Raw genomic sequence first — 18,195 nt, 5'->3', positions numbered from 1 at the left:
GATGGGGCGATATCAGCCATCCTTTGATAGGGGCGATGTCAGCCATCCTTTGATGGGGCGATATCAGCCATCCTTTGATGGGGCGATATCAGCCATCCTTTGATGGGGGCGATATCAGCCATCCTTTGATGGGGGCGATGTCAGCCATCCTTTGATGGGGTGATATCAGCCATCCTTTGATGGGGGCGATGTCAGCCATCCTTTGATGGGGTCGATATCAGCCATGCTTTGATGGGGCGATATCAGCCATCCTTTGATGGGGGCGATATCAGCCATCCTTTGATGGGGTCGATATCAGCCATGCTTTGATGGGGCGATATCAGCCATCCTTTGATGGGGGCGATATCAGCCATCCTTTGATGGGGTCGATATCAGCCATGCTTTGATGGGGCGATATCAGCCATCCTTTGATGGGGTCGATATCAGCCATGCTTTGATGGGGGCGATGTCAGCCATCCTTTGATGGGGCGATATTAGCCATCCTTTGATGGGGGCGATATCAGTCATCCTTTGATGGGGCGATATCAGCCATGCTTTGATGGGGCGATATCAGCCATCCTTTGATGGGGGCGATATCAGCCATCCTTTGATGGGGTCGATATCAGCCATGCTTTGATGGGGCGATATCAGCCATCCTTTGATGGGGGCGATATCAGCCATCCTTTGATGGGGTCGATATCAGCCATGCTTTGATGGGGCGATATCAGCCATCCTTTGATGGGGTCGATATCAGCCATGCTTTGATGGGGCGATATCAGCCATCCTTTGATGAGGTGATATCAGCCATGCTTTGATGGGGCGATATCAGCCATCCTTTGATGGGGGCGATATCAGCCATCCTTTGATGGGGGCGATATCAGCCATCCTTTGATGGGGGCGATATCAGCCATCCTTTGATGAGGCGATATCAGCCATGCTTTGATGGGGCGATATCAGCCATCCTTTGATGGGGGCGATATCAGCCATCCTTTGATGGGGGCGATATCAGCCATCCTTTGATGAGGCGATATCAACCATCCTTTGATGGGGGCGATGTCAGCCATCCTTTGATGGGGTCGATATCAGCCATGCTTTGATGGGGCGATATCAGCCATCCTTTGATGGGGGCGATATCAGCCATCCTCTGATGGGGGTGATATCAGCCATCCTTTGATGGGGGCGATATCAGCCATCCTTTGATGAGGCGATATCAGCCATCCTTTGATGGGGTCGATATCAGCCATGCTTTGATGGGGCGATATCAGCCATCCTTTGATGGGGGCGATATCAGCCATCCTTTGATGGGGGCGATATCAGCCATCCTCTGATGGGGGGTGATATCAGCCATCCTTTGATGGGGGCGATATCAGCCATCCTCTGATGGGGGTGATATCAGCCATCCTTTGAGCTTGGAAGATGAAATTTGGGGACAAAAGTGAAGATGTGCTTTGGAAATTTTTTTTAAACATTGTTTGATTAATAAATCAATCAATCAATTAATTATTATTATCCATTTATTTGTTCTTTATTTATTTTATTTCTCACCTGGGCAATATCTCAGGCACCTTTTGAGCTCGGAAGCTGATATTTGGACACGACAGTGCCAAAATATTTAGCTATAAAAAGGGTATTTTTGATTTATTAGTTAATCAAGTTATTATTCATTTTTCGATTCATCAATTAATTTTCAAAAAGTCACAGATTCGGATGAAACAGTGGCGGTTTAAGTATGCCATTCGGCAATTGATTGAGAAATTTCATTATTTTGTGATTATTATTTACTTTCATTGCAATTAGTCGATGAATGCATCCCGCTCCCTCCCAATTCCGAGTCCACGTGCTGCAAGGCGGCATCTCCGGGGCGACAAAAGCACCCCGGCGACGTCGTGCGCTGAAGGATTTGTTATTTATTTATTCGACGTGAAAGCAGAAAACGTTGAATGAACCGCTGCTTGTTTATTTTTCAGTTCCGGGTTACATCGTCGTTTTCATCAATCTGGAAACAATAACTCCGGAAGTAGAATCTAAAAAGTTGTGATAACCCCGGAAGTAGTATTTAAAAGGTTGTGATAACCCCGGAAGTAGTATCTAAAAAGTTGTGATAACCCCGGAAGTAGTATTTAAAAGGTTGTAATAACCCCGGAAGTAGTATTTAAAAGGTTGTAATAACCCCGGAAGTAGTATTTAATAGGTTGTGATAACCCCGGAAGTAGTATTTAATAGGTTGTGATTACCCCGGAAGTAATATTTAAAAGGTTGTGATAACCCCGGAAGTAGTATTTAAAAGGTTGTGATAGTTCACCTGACACACAAGATATTATAGAAATATTTCAGCGTTGGTCATTCCACAGCATCTATTTTTTCTACGGCTTACTTTTATTTTTTCATACTTGTGGTAAAACTAAACGGTGTTTAAAATGCACTGTTTGGAGGGATTTGTTTTAACACGATCCTCCGTACGGCTCCACGTCACTTCCGCTTAATACTTCCTGTTTCAATCCTGACGTTTTGTTTCATCCATCGGCTTCATATCTCTGCTCTTCTTTAAAAAAAAAAAATCCTGGAGTATATATCTATTTTATTCTGGATGTACGTGGCTCAATATAGTCCTCACAACAACAACAACAACAACAACAACTTCTCACTTTTGTTTTTCCATTCATTCGCCATGCTCGCTATTCTTCCCTTCTGTCCCCAATCGGTGCTGTCTCACTGACTGTTCCCGCTGACCCTGACCCTGACCCTGTCCCTGACTCTGTTCATGCTCCTTTAGTTCCACACCATGCATCCCCTCATCGCCGTTTTCTTCGTGTTTGCCGGTTGCTCCAGCAACGTGGTGTTCCTCGAGCTCCTGGTCAGGTATGAACTAACATCTCGCTGCCCTATCACGGGGGGGGGGGGGGGGATAAACGTAATGTAGTTTCATAAAAGAACATCTCGAGACATCGCTCGAAAATCGTAAAGCCTCATCCAAGTTACCCAGATGCGAGTGACAACACCGGCAATGCACTTCATTCATCTGTCCACCAGCTTGGCGATGGCCATTGTGTAGAAGTCCTCGTCCCACCGCTCGAGGAAGTCCTCTCCAGCTGCCATCACAGCATTGTTGTTATCACATTTGTTTCAGGTGAGGGAACGAATAGAAGTCAGATGGGGTGAGATCTGGTGAGTAAGGGTGGGTATGGCACAAGTTCATACCAACAGTTTGCAGCAGTAGCCCCCAAAAGTTGGGTTGTGTGTGGGGAGACGTCGTCTTGTGGAAGCAGCACACCTCGGGTCACTTTCCCCTCGACTCCTTTGCTTAATTATATCATGCAACCGGGGCAGTTCATCAGAATAATACTCCTTATTAATAGGAGTGCACGCTCTTGATGCACGATGGGACACCCAGCTTAATGTGCATCTGAGGGGCGGTGCACTCTGTGATGCAACGTCCTGACTGCGAATCACGGAGCATGTAGTTTATAGTCTGATCGGGAATCTAACCCAGACTAGACAGCTCAGAGGTAAATACCGTACCTCTGCACCATGGCGTGGAACACTCGTTGAGTATGGTTTTTAATCGGTGAATATTCAATTGACCAGGAGGTGATGTATTGTACCATCTTTCAATATTGTCATTACCGTTGTCCTAATGATGTCTTGCTCTAAAATTTCATCCTCCAGAGAATTTCCAGGAGCTGGGAATATCATCACCTTCTCACAGTTTGCGTTCATAAGTCTGGAAGGCTTTATCTTCACAACAGACTTTGGCCGCAAGCGACCCACAATTCCCTTGAGGTATGATTACCAAAAGGCTTTAATGTTTGTTTTTTTCAGATTTTATTTCTTCATTTTTATCGATACAGAATCAAGGCTTATAGAAAAAGCAGAGAAACAGAGGATGGAAAGGCAACATACTGATCGTGAGACAATGTTGAGCTAGGTGGATCGGAGACATATTGAGCAACTAGTGAGCAAACGAGCAGATTTGAGCAAAGGTGGACTTGCACTCGCAGTGATAGAACATTTGATGTGGTTAGGTCGAGAGCGGTCAGGTGGGAACATTTGAGTCATGCAGACAATACACAGAGAGGATCAGCTGGAGTGGTGAACATACGCAAATACCAACATTTATTTTGTAGTGTTTTGGAACATAAAATACAAAGAACAAGCACACCACACAACCCTTCCCACTCCACAACCCCTCCCACCCCACATTCCTTCCCAAAACATACCTTCCTCACCTACGTCTTCCCACTCCACAACCCCTCCCACCCCACTTTCCTTCCCAAATCATACCTCCTCCCACCTACCTCTTTCCATTCCACAACTTCTCCCATCTCACACTGCCTCTACCCCCAATCATCTCTTTCAATTGTGCAAACTGGGTTCCCCCACACCCGTTCCTGGCTCCACTGCCCCCACTCCTCCTCTGTGTCTCCCAATTCATGTCCCCAACCCCCCACCCCCTTTCCTCTCCGCTTGCCTATGCCCCCACCCCCTCTCCACTTATCTATACCATACCCCCTCTCCACTTACCCCACCGCCTCTCTGCTCCCCCCACACCCCGCCCGATGTCCCCTCACCATCTCCCCTCTCCATGTTCCCCCACAAGATCCCCAAATTTCCACACCCCTCCTAACAGCTTTCTCTGACTATATTTTTCAACCCGAATAATTTCCACACTTTCAATCTGTCTCTCCAAAAGGATCATCTGGTGAACCCTCCCATCTACTTTATTAAAAATTAACTCTTGAACAACTTCAGTCACTCAAATATTTAGGCCTCAACATCAGCCATGATCTTTCTTGGGCAGATCATATTTCCAAGTTGGCTTCCAAAGCCAGCTGCCGACTCGGCATTTTCTGTCCTGCCTTGGTAAGTCAGAACTTTTATCAACTTGCAAAGCCTTCATACTCTGGTCAATGGAGTACTGCTCTTCCCTTTGGGATGGTGCCTCTGCCTCACATCTTTCACTTCTTGATGCTATGGAAACCAAGGCCCCCAACATCTTTGGAATCTCCTGCAATGAAGCTGAGTCTCTGGGCCTGTTACTTTCTCATTGCAAATAGATAGGTGGGTATATCTGTCTTCTACCACCTACTTTGTAGTCTTGCACCCTCTTTTTTGGCTCCCCTTTACTTGCTCCCATCCTCTCTCCCCCATTTTCCTGCAGGGTGCACATGTCACATCAGGTCAGGTATGGAAGCAGCACGTTGCTGCGTCCACTTTCTGCCAGTACTCCAGGGGTATGCGTCTGGCCACCTCTCAGGCAGATGCCTGGCCCATCCCCATCTCCTTGAGATGCCGATCAACATGCTGCAACCACAAGGCGCATGGTCGGCCTGTTGGGCTCCTCCACCCATGAGGCTCCATTGCTAAGATAATCTGGTGAGCAGGATCAGCGTCAGAAAAAAATGAGCCACGTGTCCATACAGCCGCAGCTGATGCTCACGGAATATGCAGGTAACAAATCTCATTTGAGTCTCTCTCAGCAACCACTCCTCGGACACAAAGTCTGACCAGCGATAGCCAAGGAACCTCCGAAGAGACCCGGTACCAAAGGAATTAAGTCTCTGTCTCAGATCTCTGGTCAGAGTCCAAGTCTCGCATCCGTAGGGCAAGACTGGAAGCAGCAAAGACCTGAACACTTGGACTTTCGTCCTGCACAGGTATCGGCTGCGCCACACCCTGTGATCCAGTGAATCCATGACTCCCCAGGCCCAACCCAGACGTCTATTGACCTCTGGATCACAGTTAGCAGAGACCTGAATATCACTGCCAAGGTAAGTGAATCACTCCGTGACCTCAACATCTTCACCACAAACAGGTACAGACAAGATAGCAGCATCCAATATGTCATTGAAAGCCTGGATCTTCGTTTTGACCCAGGAAACTCGTTATCCCAGCAGCTTTGACTCCTCCTTCAGGTCCTTGAGGGCCCCAAAAAGATATCCAGCCTCCTCAAAGATGACTGCATTATCTGCTAAATCAAGGTCAGAGATCTTGACATTCCCAAACGATGCACTGCAGCTTGATCTCTCTGACATCCTACCCAGAATCCAGTCCATTCAAGCGCTGAAAAGTGTGGGGGCCAGCACACACCCCTGACGAACTCCAGCAACAACTGGAAATATGTTGGAGATGGTATCACCACATCTCACAGCACTCTCGGTACCAGAGTATAGTTCAGACATCAGATTGATCAATTTTGGTGGCACCCCACGAAGACCAAGAATCCTCCAGAGGGCATCCCGATTCACTGAATGGAATGCTTTGCAGAGATCAACATCGGCTGCGAGCAGTCCCTGCCGAAACTCTCGTCTGTTCAGTGAGTACCCGAAGAGCAAGGATATGGTCAATCGTTGGCTTCTTTGGCGTAAAGCCTGATTTCTCTGGACGCTGTTGTTCCAGCAGATGGTGGTAAACCCGATCAATAATTATCCAAGCAAAGGCCTTGCCCGGTACTGAGAGCAGCGTCACCCCTGAGTATTTGTTGCAGTCCTGTCCATCACCCTTCCCTTTCCAGAGAGGTACAAGGCCCCTCTTCTAATCAGTTGGGATGATGCCTGTGTTCCAGGCAGAGCACAGAACTGCATGCAACGACACGAGTACAGCATTTCAACCAGCCTTGAGAAGTTCAGCATGGATGCCACAGATCCCTGGAGCTTTACCTCATTTCAACCGGTTCATCCCATCCTGTGTTTCCACAAAACAAAGGTGGATCATAGTTGATTGGAGGGTCAGCAATCGGGATAGTAACACCCCTGACATCCAACTGTACAGCTGGTGGATCGGCCTGGTCCAGTCAAAGTAACCGGCCAAGTGGGCCTTCACTCGGACTCCTCTGTCACGAGCCCACCACCCTCCCTCTAACTGCAGCACACCGAGAGATGGGCTTGGAGGAAAGCAATACGCGAATTCTCCTGTCAGCAGGACGAGAATCACTTGACCACAGGTGATGCTCTACCCCCTCACAGATTCCTCGCACATAGGCCTCCTTGTCCACCCTCAGTGCACGTACAGTTTTACGCCTCAGCTCCCTGAACAGCTCAGCTCTGCCATTAAGCCTGGCCCTGCGACTCTGATCAATGGTATCCAGTGTCCCTTGAGAGACAAAACTCTTCTTCACCTCCTGGTGAGTTCCAAGGCATCCACCGCCAACATCAAGGACGGTGGTCTTGTAGGCTCTCCACAATTCTTCAGGATTCCCCAAAGCACCCAGACCCCCCCCCCCCCGAAATCCCCACTCCACCTGTTCACAAACTCCTCATGTAGCCCCTCAACCTTGAGCTTGCCATCATTCAGCCTCGGCTGGGATGGTACCATTCTCAGGGACTTAAGCTCCAACTTCAGAGTTGCTGCAACAAGCCTGTCGTTGGTATTGAGGAACTGAGCACTCTGGTAAACCCTGCAGTTCTGGATCATCCTCTCGCGACCATCAACGAGCACTTTGCCAATCTCCTTTACCACACCACCAGCATTGGAATACCAAGTCCAGCGATGAGCCTGTGGGTGCTGAAACCATGAACCGGCCACTCTAAGTCCATGACTTCTTGCAAAGTCAAGGAACTTGGTGCTATTCTGGTTGACAGTTCCAGACCCATGGGGACCAACACATGTCTCATAACCATCCCTATTAGTTCCAGTTGATGCATTGAAATCCCCCCAGACAAGAAGAGTATCTCGCCTGGGACACTGATCAACCAGAGACTCGAGCGTGGCATAGAATGCGTCCTTCATGGTGAGATCACTCTCTTCAGTCGGAGCATAAACAGAGACCAGAGAAGCGACTCCCAAGAAGTGACAAATCCTTTCTCTTATCATACTCTCATTGACCGGTGTTACCTCGATTATCATTGGAGTCAGCTTATTGGACACAGCTAGAGCAACTCCTTGGACATGCTAACCATCAGAGTGACCAAACAATAGTAGGTGTAACCACCCATCATTATCTCACCACTATCCGGTCTCCGAACCCCAGGGAGTACTGCAATATATATGTTCAAACACTTGAACTCAGATGATAGCAGAGATAGGTGGTCATTCTCTCATCGAGATAGGACATTCCAGTCACCCACCTGAAGGGACCGCCTCAGGTTAACCCAAGGAGACCGCTGTCTTGTGGACGACACCTCATCACTACTCCGCCACACACCACCGCAATCCGATCCTGGAAGTTTTCCCCATGGTTTTCCTCCTATCATCAAGGAATGGGGGTCCCGAAGGCTTTGCAATGGTCTGGCAGTAACCCCCTCTGGTGAAGTTCCCAAAATCCAGGCTCACTGCTCACCTTTCCTCATTTGTTCCTCTTATGTCTTGCCTGTAGAACCAACTTCTCTGTTTGTTCAATTCCTTTCATTCCTTCAGGGCTGCAAGAGAGCTATTCACCACCATCTCAGTCTGTTGTTGGCTTAGTGGTTAGGATGGCGGCTTGGGATCCTCGGGTCCTGAGTTCAAGCCTCATTGGCTGCTGAATTTATACACCAGGGGGTTGACTCAGCCTGTCATCCTTCCGAGGTCGGCGAAATGAGTACCAGTGTTTATTCGTTGAGGGGCACTGCATCAGCGACACAGTCGCGCTTCCAGGAAATGATAGCTACCACTGCGGCTAAGCTGCCATACGCAAGAAGAAGATCATCATCTCAGGTCACCTCCCAGCCCCCATCTACTGGACTACTACTCCCCTAATTTATCCCCACCCCCCTTCTGCAGCACACTCCTTCTTTTCCAGGTTATTGTGTTTTCTCCTCCCTTCCTCACACTCTTTTTCAATTTTCATTGTTCTATTTATTTTTCACCCCTGCTTTTCCCTTCCTCCTCTTGCTATGTTTGAGCTTGTATCGAGCTTGTTCACCCCATGTGTCCTCTCCATTCCCTTGATCTCATTCCCCCTCATGCCTATTCCTTCTCGAATGGTCCCACTGTTGTGTCCCCTCCACCTTGCTCGTGGTGTTCCCCACCCCTTTCACTATGCTCTCCTTGTTCTGTTATGTTCTGAGTTATGTCTCTTCCCTGAGCCTTGACTTCGTAAATCGAAAAAAACACTTCACAGACTTTGGATAAATTTGAGCAATTATCATAAAACAGTATATATTATTTGAGAAGAGTCTGTTTGTTTGATTTCCATGAACTCCTGAACTGCTTGATGGAATGAGTTTAAAACTGGTGGATTGTATTGTGCCTGGGGAGGTTTCAGGTAATAAAATAATTCATCGTTTAGGGTAAGGGGAGTACCCAAATTCTCTTTTTGTAAAAGTGTATTATATAGTGCCACACTTGCTGGGGGTGGGTGCGACGTATCATTCCGTACACAATTCTGGGGGAAATAACCTGTCTGGAAGGATGACTTCTTCGCTCGTTATTCTAAAATACACTAATTCTCTGAATGTATGTCTAAACTTTCTGGAATCGAAAAAGGTCGGGCTGACCTCCACCAAATTTTGCATACGTGCTGGGGGTACCCGGTGTCAGATCATGAAGATAAATACAAGCAGTCATAGACTGGTACTTACGAAATCGTCAACTTGACCTCTGACCTTGTCTAATAAAAGCTGCCTCTCGAGAACGTAGCGACGCAAACCAGAAGTCTCTACGATGATTCTGTACGAAAACATCAAAAATCGAATGTTTTGGATGTTTGACCTCACTGTGACCTTGACCTTTGACCGATTTTGACCAAAATCTAATCAGCGCTAGCCATCACCCTCCTGAATCACGTGGTATAATTTGACATTGGGAGCTTCTTCCGTTCTCGAGTTATCATTTTTTGGATGTTTGACCTCACCGTGACCTTGACCTTGGACCGATTTTGACCAAAATCTAATGAGCACTAGCCATCTCCCTCCTGAATCACGTGGTGTAATTTGACATTGGTAGCTTCTTCCGTTCTCAAGTTATCTGTACCAAACCATCAAAAATCGAATATTTGACCTCACTGTGACCTTGACCTTTGACCGACTTTGACCAAAATCTAATCAGCACTAGCCATCACCCTCCTGAATCACGTGGTGTAATTTGACATTGGTAGCTTCTTCTGTTCTCGAGTTATCTGTACCAAACCATCAAAAATCGAATATTTGACCTCACTGTGACCTTGACCTTTGACCGATTTTGACCAAAATCTAATTAGCACTAGCCATCTCCCTCCTGAATCACATGGTGTAATTTGACATTGGTAGCTTCTTCCGTTCTCAAGTTATCTGTACCAAACCATCAAAAATCGAATATTTGACCTCACTGTGACCTTGACCTTTGACCGACTTTGACCAAAATCTAATCAGCACTAGCCATCACCCTCCTGAATCACGTGGTGTAATTTGACATTGGTAGCTTCTTCTGTTCTCGAGTTATCTGTACCAAACCATCAAAAATCGAATATTTGACCTCACTGTGACCTTGACCTTTGACCGATTTTGACCAAAATCTAATCAGCACGAGCCATCACCCTCCTGAATCACGTGGTGTAATTTGACATTGGTAGCTTCTTCCGTTCTCGAGTTATCGTGCCTACAAACAGACAAACAAACAGAAACGGAAGGCATCAATATACTTACGAAATCTTTAGATTTCGTAAGTAATAAATTTTTCTTCCCCTTACCCCCACCCCATGAGCGTGGGATATGACTTACAATTCTCACCTGTGCAAGCAGTGTAACAACTCACCCCTGCCAAAGGGAGGCGGTATTGAGATGGGGCAACAACGATGCCAATTCTGAAAAAGAAAATAAAGTCCTCATTCCCGGAGGGAGCGGGTATGATTAGTTTTTGTCAAAATAGAGAAACTGCTTACCAACCTCATTGGTCCACAAGATTATGGATGTGTAATGGACATATATACAAGGTAAAGTGTTTATCACTTAATATATTATCTTATAAAGTGATGTCTGATTAAAGTTATTCAAATGTAGTAGTACTTTCAATAAAGGTAATGATTAAATAAGTTTGAATGAGGATATTGCATTGCCGTGTTGACTGACTGTCTGGACACAACTTTGAGGTTGTGGTTCCATTGATGTTAAGTCATCGACTGATGGGGACCTGCGACCAGGGTTGTGGATCCACCATTTGGAGAGGTTTTGGGCTGAATGGATCGAAACCTCGATGGAAATCGGTGCCGAGCTGATGATCCGGGCAGTTGGGAAATCAGTAAATTGCTTAGAAGTTAAAGTTATAACTTGAAATAAAATATCTGTGTGTGTGTGTGTGTGTGTGTGTGTGTGTGTGTGTGTGTGTGTGTGTGTGTGTGTGTGTGTGTTTTTTTTGTTATGTCTGGCTTCCTTCCTGGGACTACGGTGCAGTAATTGGCCTATATTTTGATTTGGCAGCAACAATGAAGCATAAAAATATGATACAGATTCTGTAATTCTGTTTATAATTCATTCTTCCTTTTATTCTCTCAGAAAATATGTCACGATGGTCACAATGTTCTTTTTCATCAACTTGGTTAACAACTACGCTCTCAATTTCAATATAACGATGCCCCTGCACATGATATTTCGCTCGGTGAGTGTGTTTATATTGTTGGATTCTTTAAAGGCCCTGTGTCATTGTAAGTTTTTGACAAGATAATATTTGAGTAAATTGTTCCAGTCGAGGTTGTACTTCACACTTGTATGTTATTATATCGGAAGGAAGAGGAATTGCTTTTTTCTGCTGTTGAGTTTGTAATTTGAGAAATGTGACGGGTTCTTTCATTTCTGTACGTCACAGGGTTCCCTTGTTGCAAACATGGTACTCGGAATTATAATACTGAAGAAAAGGTAAGAAAAGTACACATTAGTTGTGCACTTTTTATCAAATCTTGTTGCCTCTGCCACCGAAGGTGAAGGTTATGTTTTTACCCCTTTCTGTCAGTTTGTTTGTTTGTTTTTTCTGTCTATTGGGTCGCTAAAACAGGTGACCCTGATTGTCAGTAATTCTGTCTGTTTGGATGTTTGTACGTTTGTCATCAGCATAATTGGTAGTAAACGTGGGCCGATTTTGACCAAACTCGGGTGGTAGGTACATCTTATGACCTAGTGCTTTGGAAATTGTGATGGTTGCTCGGGACGCTTTGGTTCCCTCGCAACAACCGAAAAACCTTCAAAATCGGTACGTTCACGCGAAATCAATTCCGAAAGATATTATCCCATGTAGGGTTATGAAATTTGGCACAAATGATCTAGAGGCGATGCTCTATCAAATATATTCTGGATTTCGTGATATATGGAATACTTTACCCGCAGCGCCCCCTACAATTAGGGTATGCGCAAAAATTGGCGAAAATTGAAGGCCCCCTAGTGACCAGGTGAGTGTATCGATACGAATGAAACTTTGCAGGTTCATGGTACTCAATGAGTACTACAACTTGGCCTCAGGACATATTGACCGATTTCGCTTAGGTCAGGGGTCAAAGGTCAATGATTGCAAAAATCTATAATATACGAGAGCTGGAGGTGTCTTCGTGCCAAATGCTACTCCTCCTAGGGTTATGGTCGGATGGTCATGAATCGTCTGGAATACATTGTGCACAAACGATCGAGCCGGATTTTCGATTTAGATCTTTGTTCACCCACAGCACCCCCTCGAACTTTGGGGATTTCCGATTTCAAACCGCATTTTCGGTACTTTTCATTCAAATGGATACCGAGTAGTTATCAGTGGATGGAACTGGATGAGATTTGATATGCATAATCTTAAGGTGATTCCCTATCCACTATATGACATCCATTTTGCTCTCTATCTTATAGTTTCCATGCTCGGCGACCCATCGCCGCCTACCGGCTTGTTTGTTTGTTTGTTTGTCTATGTACATGATATCTCAAAAAGTTGTGGACGGATCTGGATCCATTTGTGACAAGGACGAACTGATTAGATTTTTGTGAAGATCCGGATCTGGATCCGACTACTAGAATTTTTTTAGTGATTCTTCACCATTGAGAGATCAGGCTAAAAATGATATATCGCACGATATCTCATAAAGTTGTGGACGGATTCGGATGAAACTTGGTGGACAGGTTGGGGGGGTGTGTGACCACAACGAATAGATTTGATTTTGGTGTAGATCCAAATCCGGATCCGACGACGAGAATTTTTTAAGTGACTTCATCTTTGAGAGATCGGGCTCAAAAACGACATATAGCATGATATTTCAAAAATGTATTTGGCCAGATATATTCTCGTGGATCAGGCATTACAGGGTGGAGGTATGCGCTCTACGGAGTGCCCTTCTAGTTTATCATGTATTACAGCCATTGCTTGCACTTTGCTTTGATGTTGAACTATTAAGGGATCAAACTGCTTTATTTTCAGGTATTCTCTGTCCAAGTACCTGTCCATTACACTTGTGTCCCTGGGGATCACAATTTGCACCTTGATGTCTGCAAATCAGGTGGTAAGTATGTCATCAAGGACATGTAAATGCATTCCTGCAATGCATCATTGTGTTCTTCACCAACTTTTACCACCTTCGCATATTTCTTCTTTGACAAAGTTAAATGCCAGGTTTTCGTTCCTATTTTATAAGATATCCCAGGTACCTCCTGAGCCTTGCTTGCATGTGTTGTGCTTGCATCTCTCAGACAAACAAGCACAGTGAGGATGAAGAGGGAAGTTATGCTTTCATTCACTGGATGATTGGTAAGGTAGGAGTTGGTGGAACTGCTAACTTGTACAGGATGTTCCAAAAAGACCTGGACAACTTTGGTTGTAAATATATTTAGTACAACAAATGATACAACAATACCCTTTGTTTTATATGATACAGAAACTCAAAGTTTTCTTTATTTTCAGGTCTGGTAGTTTCATGTAAAATAAAATGGTGACTGCACAGGAGAAAGCTCGGTGCGTCAAATGGTTCAGAAACGAGATCCGAAACGCAAGTTCAGCGTAATTTCCGTCGGGTAATTCCACGTAATAATGGACATGAAGCATAACATTTGAAAATGTATTTTTCAAAAGGATTTCTGTTGGACGGTGTTTAGTTAGGTCTGAATTTTCATAATTTATGAGATATTTACTCCGTGGATGATGTCACGTGATTTGGCGGCCATCTTGAAAGAACTGCCTCAACGTCTTCCAACGGTAAGTCATTCTGTCTGTTATCATTTTGTCGAAAATATGGCTATTTGATGAATGTTTTAATCCGAAGTAGTATTTGCTGATGAATATTACTGATATAGGATCAGGCTGTAACTACTCATCAACAAATTTGGTCCATTTTTCTCTGTGCCTAAAGATCAACATCAACGAGGCATATGCAAGCAATGAGGCTTATACAAGCTTTTAGACAACCAAATGTTCGCTGATGTATGTAAGAGATTGTATAGATATCATAAAATGCGCCCTAGCATTGACTATCCAATATGTGATCGCATGGGTTACGTCCGTTACATTGCTGAGTTACGTCCGTTACAGTGAACTTATCAAAATATTTTCACAAACAGACAGATCGTATCGTTGGAATATAGAAAGTATGCTACTAATGCTTAGTTTGCTTACCGTGAATGAAAGGTAGACTACAAATTCGTTATTTCGCAGGATTTAAGAATTGTGCTATGGCCAGTTTTAGTTGTGTCCATTTCGATGTTACGTCCGTTACGCCTCTTAAATGTTGATTTTTGCTTTAGTAGTAGACTACACAGTGGGGTTTGTACCAATATCAGAAAGCCATAGAGACTAATTACGATATGTAATAAAGAAACTCTCTGTAATATGGCCAACCTTTTCAAAATTTCAACATTAGTTATGCAATTTTTGTCTCAATGTTACGTCCGTTACACTGGAATTACCCCGTCCAAGGTATGGAAGGAATCTGCCATCGCGGGCTCGTATCAGAGAGTGGTCCAAGAGGTTTAAGGAGATTGGAAGTTGTCAGAAACAGAAAAGTACCGGTCGACCAAGCACAAGTGCAGCAGATGTAAAGTGAGTGTGTGAATCATTTCAACAAAGTCCCAAAAAATCAATTTGATGCACATCCAGAGAACTGGGACTACCAACCACCACTGCACACAGGATTTTTCATAAAAGACTGAAGCTTTATGTCAAAGTGCAGATTCTGCAGCAACTCAAACCAAATGATGGCCCCAAATGCAAGGTGTTTTTCTTAGAAATGCTGTTGCATCGAGGATGAGGAAGATTACCTGAAAAGGGATCATGTTCACAGACGAAGGTTGCTTTCATGTATCGGGGAAGGTCAACCGGCACAATGTGAGGATCTGGGGCTCTGAAAACCCCCACGTGGTTATTGAACAAATACACGACAGTCCAAAGGTCAATGTGTGGTGTGGCTTTCTCCAGGACCACTTGGTGGGTCCGTTTTCCTTTGAGGAGGATACAGTGACCTCAACAATTTACATGAACATGTTGGAAGGATTCGCCTTCCCACAGATTGAAGACCTGCAACCCGATATCGTTTTTAAACAGAACGGCACTCCCCCTCATTGGGCCGAAGACATTCGAGCCGTCCTGAATGAAAAATTTCAAGGTTGCTGGATTGACCGAGACGGACCAACCGCCTGGCCCTTACCATCACCAGACATAACCCTCCTTGATGTTTTTTTAGCAGCGTCTCGCGTCGCGAACGCTGCTCGAAGAGAGCTCGGCGTTGTTCTTCTTCTTCTTGTGAAGACAAAACCTTTATATTAGGACTCAGCTCTTTTACATACATGATCCGGATCTCCTTAAATACTAAGCACCTGTACACATCCTCGCATTGAGGGTGCCTTTTGAGAGCGTCTATCATGAACTTTTAAATATATTCGGACATTTGCTTTAAAGTTTCGAAAAGTTCACGTTACTATTTAAAGATTATTCCATTTAATATCTTGTAATTTCATAAATACACTATTTATTTCGTAAATACACGATATTTTGTAAATACGTAAATACACTATGACGGGTCTCGCTATTGGCTTAATCAAGGCACGTGACGAAATATTGGAACTTGTTTTTTTTTTAGCCGATAAAACCTTTAGGACGCTGCTCTTGGACACATTTGTCCTTGTTTTTTTCTGTGGGGGTTTGTCAAAGATGTCTACAACACCAAGTTGGCAAACCTGCAGGATCTTCGTTCTCGTATCACAGCTGCGTGCGCAATGATGGAAGCAAATATGTGGAGCCGAACATGGCAAGAACTTGTGTATTGCCTTGATGTCCTGCGCATGACAAACAGAGCTCATGTTGAATTGTATTGATGGGGTGCACAAAACTTTATGAGTTTCTGTATTATATAAACCAAAGGGTGTCATCGTATCATTTGTGGTTCTAATGTATTAACAGCCAAAGTTGTCCGGGTCTTTATGGAACACCCTGTAGTATGATTGACCAATATGTAGCACAAGACAAAATGAGTGTTTAAACTGAGTGTTGTCTATTATGTCATATCGGACTTACCCTCTGCTCATAGCACATCAACTAGTCGAGCCAGACATTTTGTCTTGTGTTGGTCCGCTGTCTCAAGTAAGTCCAAATTATGGTAATTGCACAACTTTTTTTTTGTGTATTGGATATAGTCAAGCCTTGTGGAAGAGCTACAAACACTGGACAGATCAGGCCTTAACAGGTCATGAAAAGGAACATTAGAGGCACACTCAAAAGGAACAGTAGAGAGAGGGGGTGGGGGTGAAAAACACCAACAGCAGAGTTGAAGGCCAAGATAGAGGGAGGCAGACATGGATGAATAATGGGTGTGGGGAGGAAAGGGAGGTAGGAGAGGATACATGGGGTGGACAAGATGGATATAGAAAGAAACTCTCAGTTGGCAAAAAACTGGAAATTTGGAAAGAGGAGGGCTTGGGTGGGGTGAGAGGGGGTCAGGGTTAATGAGGGTAGAAAAGTTCATGGTTTTGGATTGGGGACAATCTGAGATGGTGATGAACAGCTGTTTTGAAGACCTGAAGGGAAGAATGAGATTGAAGAGAATGTAAAAGTTTGTTCCACAGGCAGGAAGAAAGAGAGGAGCAAATGAATGGAGGTGTGCAGTGATTCTGAATATAGGTAGTTTCACCAGATGGGGGTTGGTGGTGGACCGTATGTGCCCTGCAGAAACCTGGAAAAAGGGGGTGAATGGGGGACAAAGCACGGAAAGAGCAGAGGGTGCAAAACCAGAAAGTAGGTGGTAGAAGACAGAGAAACCACCGACCTGTCTGCGATGGTGAAATGGTAAGCCCATCGACTCAGTTTCATTGCGGGATATTCCAATAAGCTTCAAGGCCTTTGTTTCCACGGCGTCAAGCTGAGCAATTTGTGAGGCAGGGGAGTCAGCCCAGAGGGGAGAACAGTACTCCATCAAGCTGCGGATGAAGACCTTTTAGGTGGATAGGAATTCAGGTGCGCCAAGTAAGGACTTTGTGCAATGTTGGATGCACAGTCTGCGGCTAGCTTTGGAGGCCAACTTTGAAGGGTGGTTTGTTCAAGAAAGATCATGGCTGATAGTGAGACCCAGGAGTTTTAATGACTGAACCTCCTCAAGAGGATTGTTAAGAAAATATGTAGGGGGAGTGGGGGGGGGGGGTTGCCAGACGGTCCTTTTGGAAAGTGATAGTGAGAGTGTGCAATGGTCTGAAGAGAGGGAAGAGGTCTGTCTGAAGGATAGCTATCATGGCAGAGGGTGGAGTCATCAGCAAATAGATAAAGGGGATTTTCCAGAGTCAATGTGATCATTGATGAAGATCAGGAGTAGGACTGGGCCCAGAACACTGCCTTGGGATACTCCAGCCTTGGCAGGGAAAGGAGATGAAAGGATTCTGTTGAGAGCTACATGTTAGCTACGCAAGTATAGGAAGTCAGTAAGCCATGTGAGAGTTGGCCTTGGATTCTTTTTTTTGAATTGAAATTCGCCCAAAACAAGGTTGAGAGCCACTAAATGTGAAGGGCTTCAGAGAAAAAGAAGAAGAGGAAAAACTGGCAAAACCTTCAACTTGTCCTGAAACAAGGAAACCTTTTCACAGGATCATTGTGCAGGAGGGGGTAACGAGGCCAGGCAGAAAAATAAAGTTTCCTACCCCCATTAACAGATGATGTCTGGTTGGATGTCATAAGCAGAGAGTTTTGAGAGTAAAGCAGGATGTCAGACTGTATGAAAAGCACAAATTATGTCCAGAGAGATGGCCCTGATCTTATGTCTAACAATGAGGGCCTCCATCCATTGTTGGGTGAGTAGAAGTAGCATGTCCAAAGTGGAGTGACCTGGTCTGAAACCAAATTGGTGATCTGAGATGAGGTTGTTCGAGAAAAGGAAGGATTTCATATCAA

The 18,195-nt window shown here is 44.9% G+C and overlaps 1 protein-coding gene across 4 annotated transcripts in view; it reads left to right on the top strand.

Annotated features, from left to right (window-relative positions):
• The first annotated feature begins 2,430 nt into the window (after positions 1-2,430).
• SLC35B4 (solute carrier family 35 member B4) overlaps positions 2,431-18,195 on the top strand; it is a 25,486-nt gene continuing 9,721 nt past the window's right edge. For 2 of the 4 annotated variants that reach the window (XM_085897413.1, XM_085897410.1), the window contains exons 1-6: positions 2,575-2,838; positions 3,646-3,759; positions 11,364-11,466; positions 11,674-11,723; positions 13,255-13,336; positions 13,524-13,581. In XM_085897413.1, the coding sequence (XP_085753539.1) occupies positions 2,762-2,838; positions 3,646-3,759; positions 11,364-11,466; positions 11,674-11,723; positions 13,255-13,336; positions 13,524-13,581 (484 nt within the window). In that variant the 5' untranslated portion in view covers positions 2,575-2,761. The other 2 variants (XM_085897411.1, XM_085897412.1) reach the window with 2 other exon arrangements.

The sequence above is a fragment of the Eptatretus burgeri genome, chromosome 10, assembly GCF_056783735.1.
Source record: "Eptatretus burgeri isolate ZD-2024b chromosome 10, Ebu_testis_v1, whole genome shotgun sequence".
In the NCBI taxonomy this organism is placed as follows: Eukaryota; Metazoa; Chordata; class Myxini; order Myxiniformes; family Myxinidae; genus Eptatretus; species Eptatretus burgeri.
Note: the sequence above shows the minus strand (reverse complement) of the source record. Positions and strands in the feature narration are given on the sequence as shown.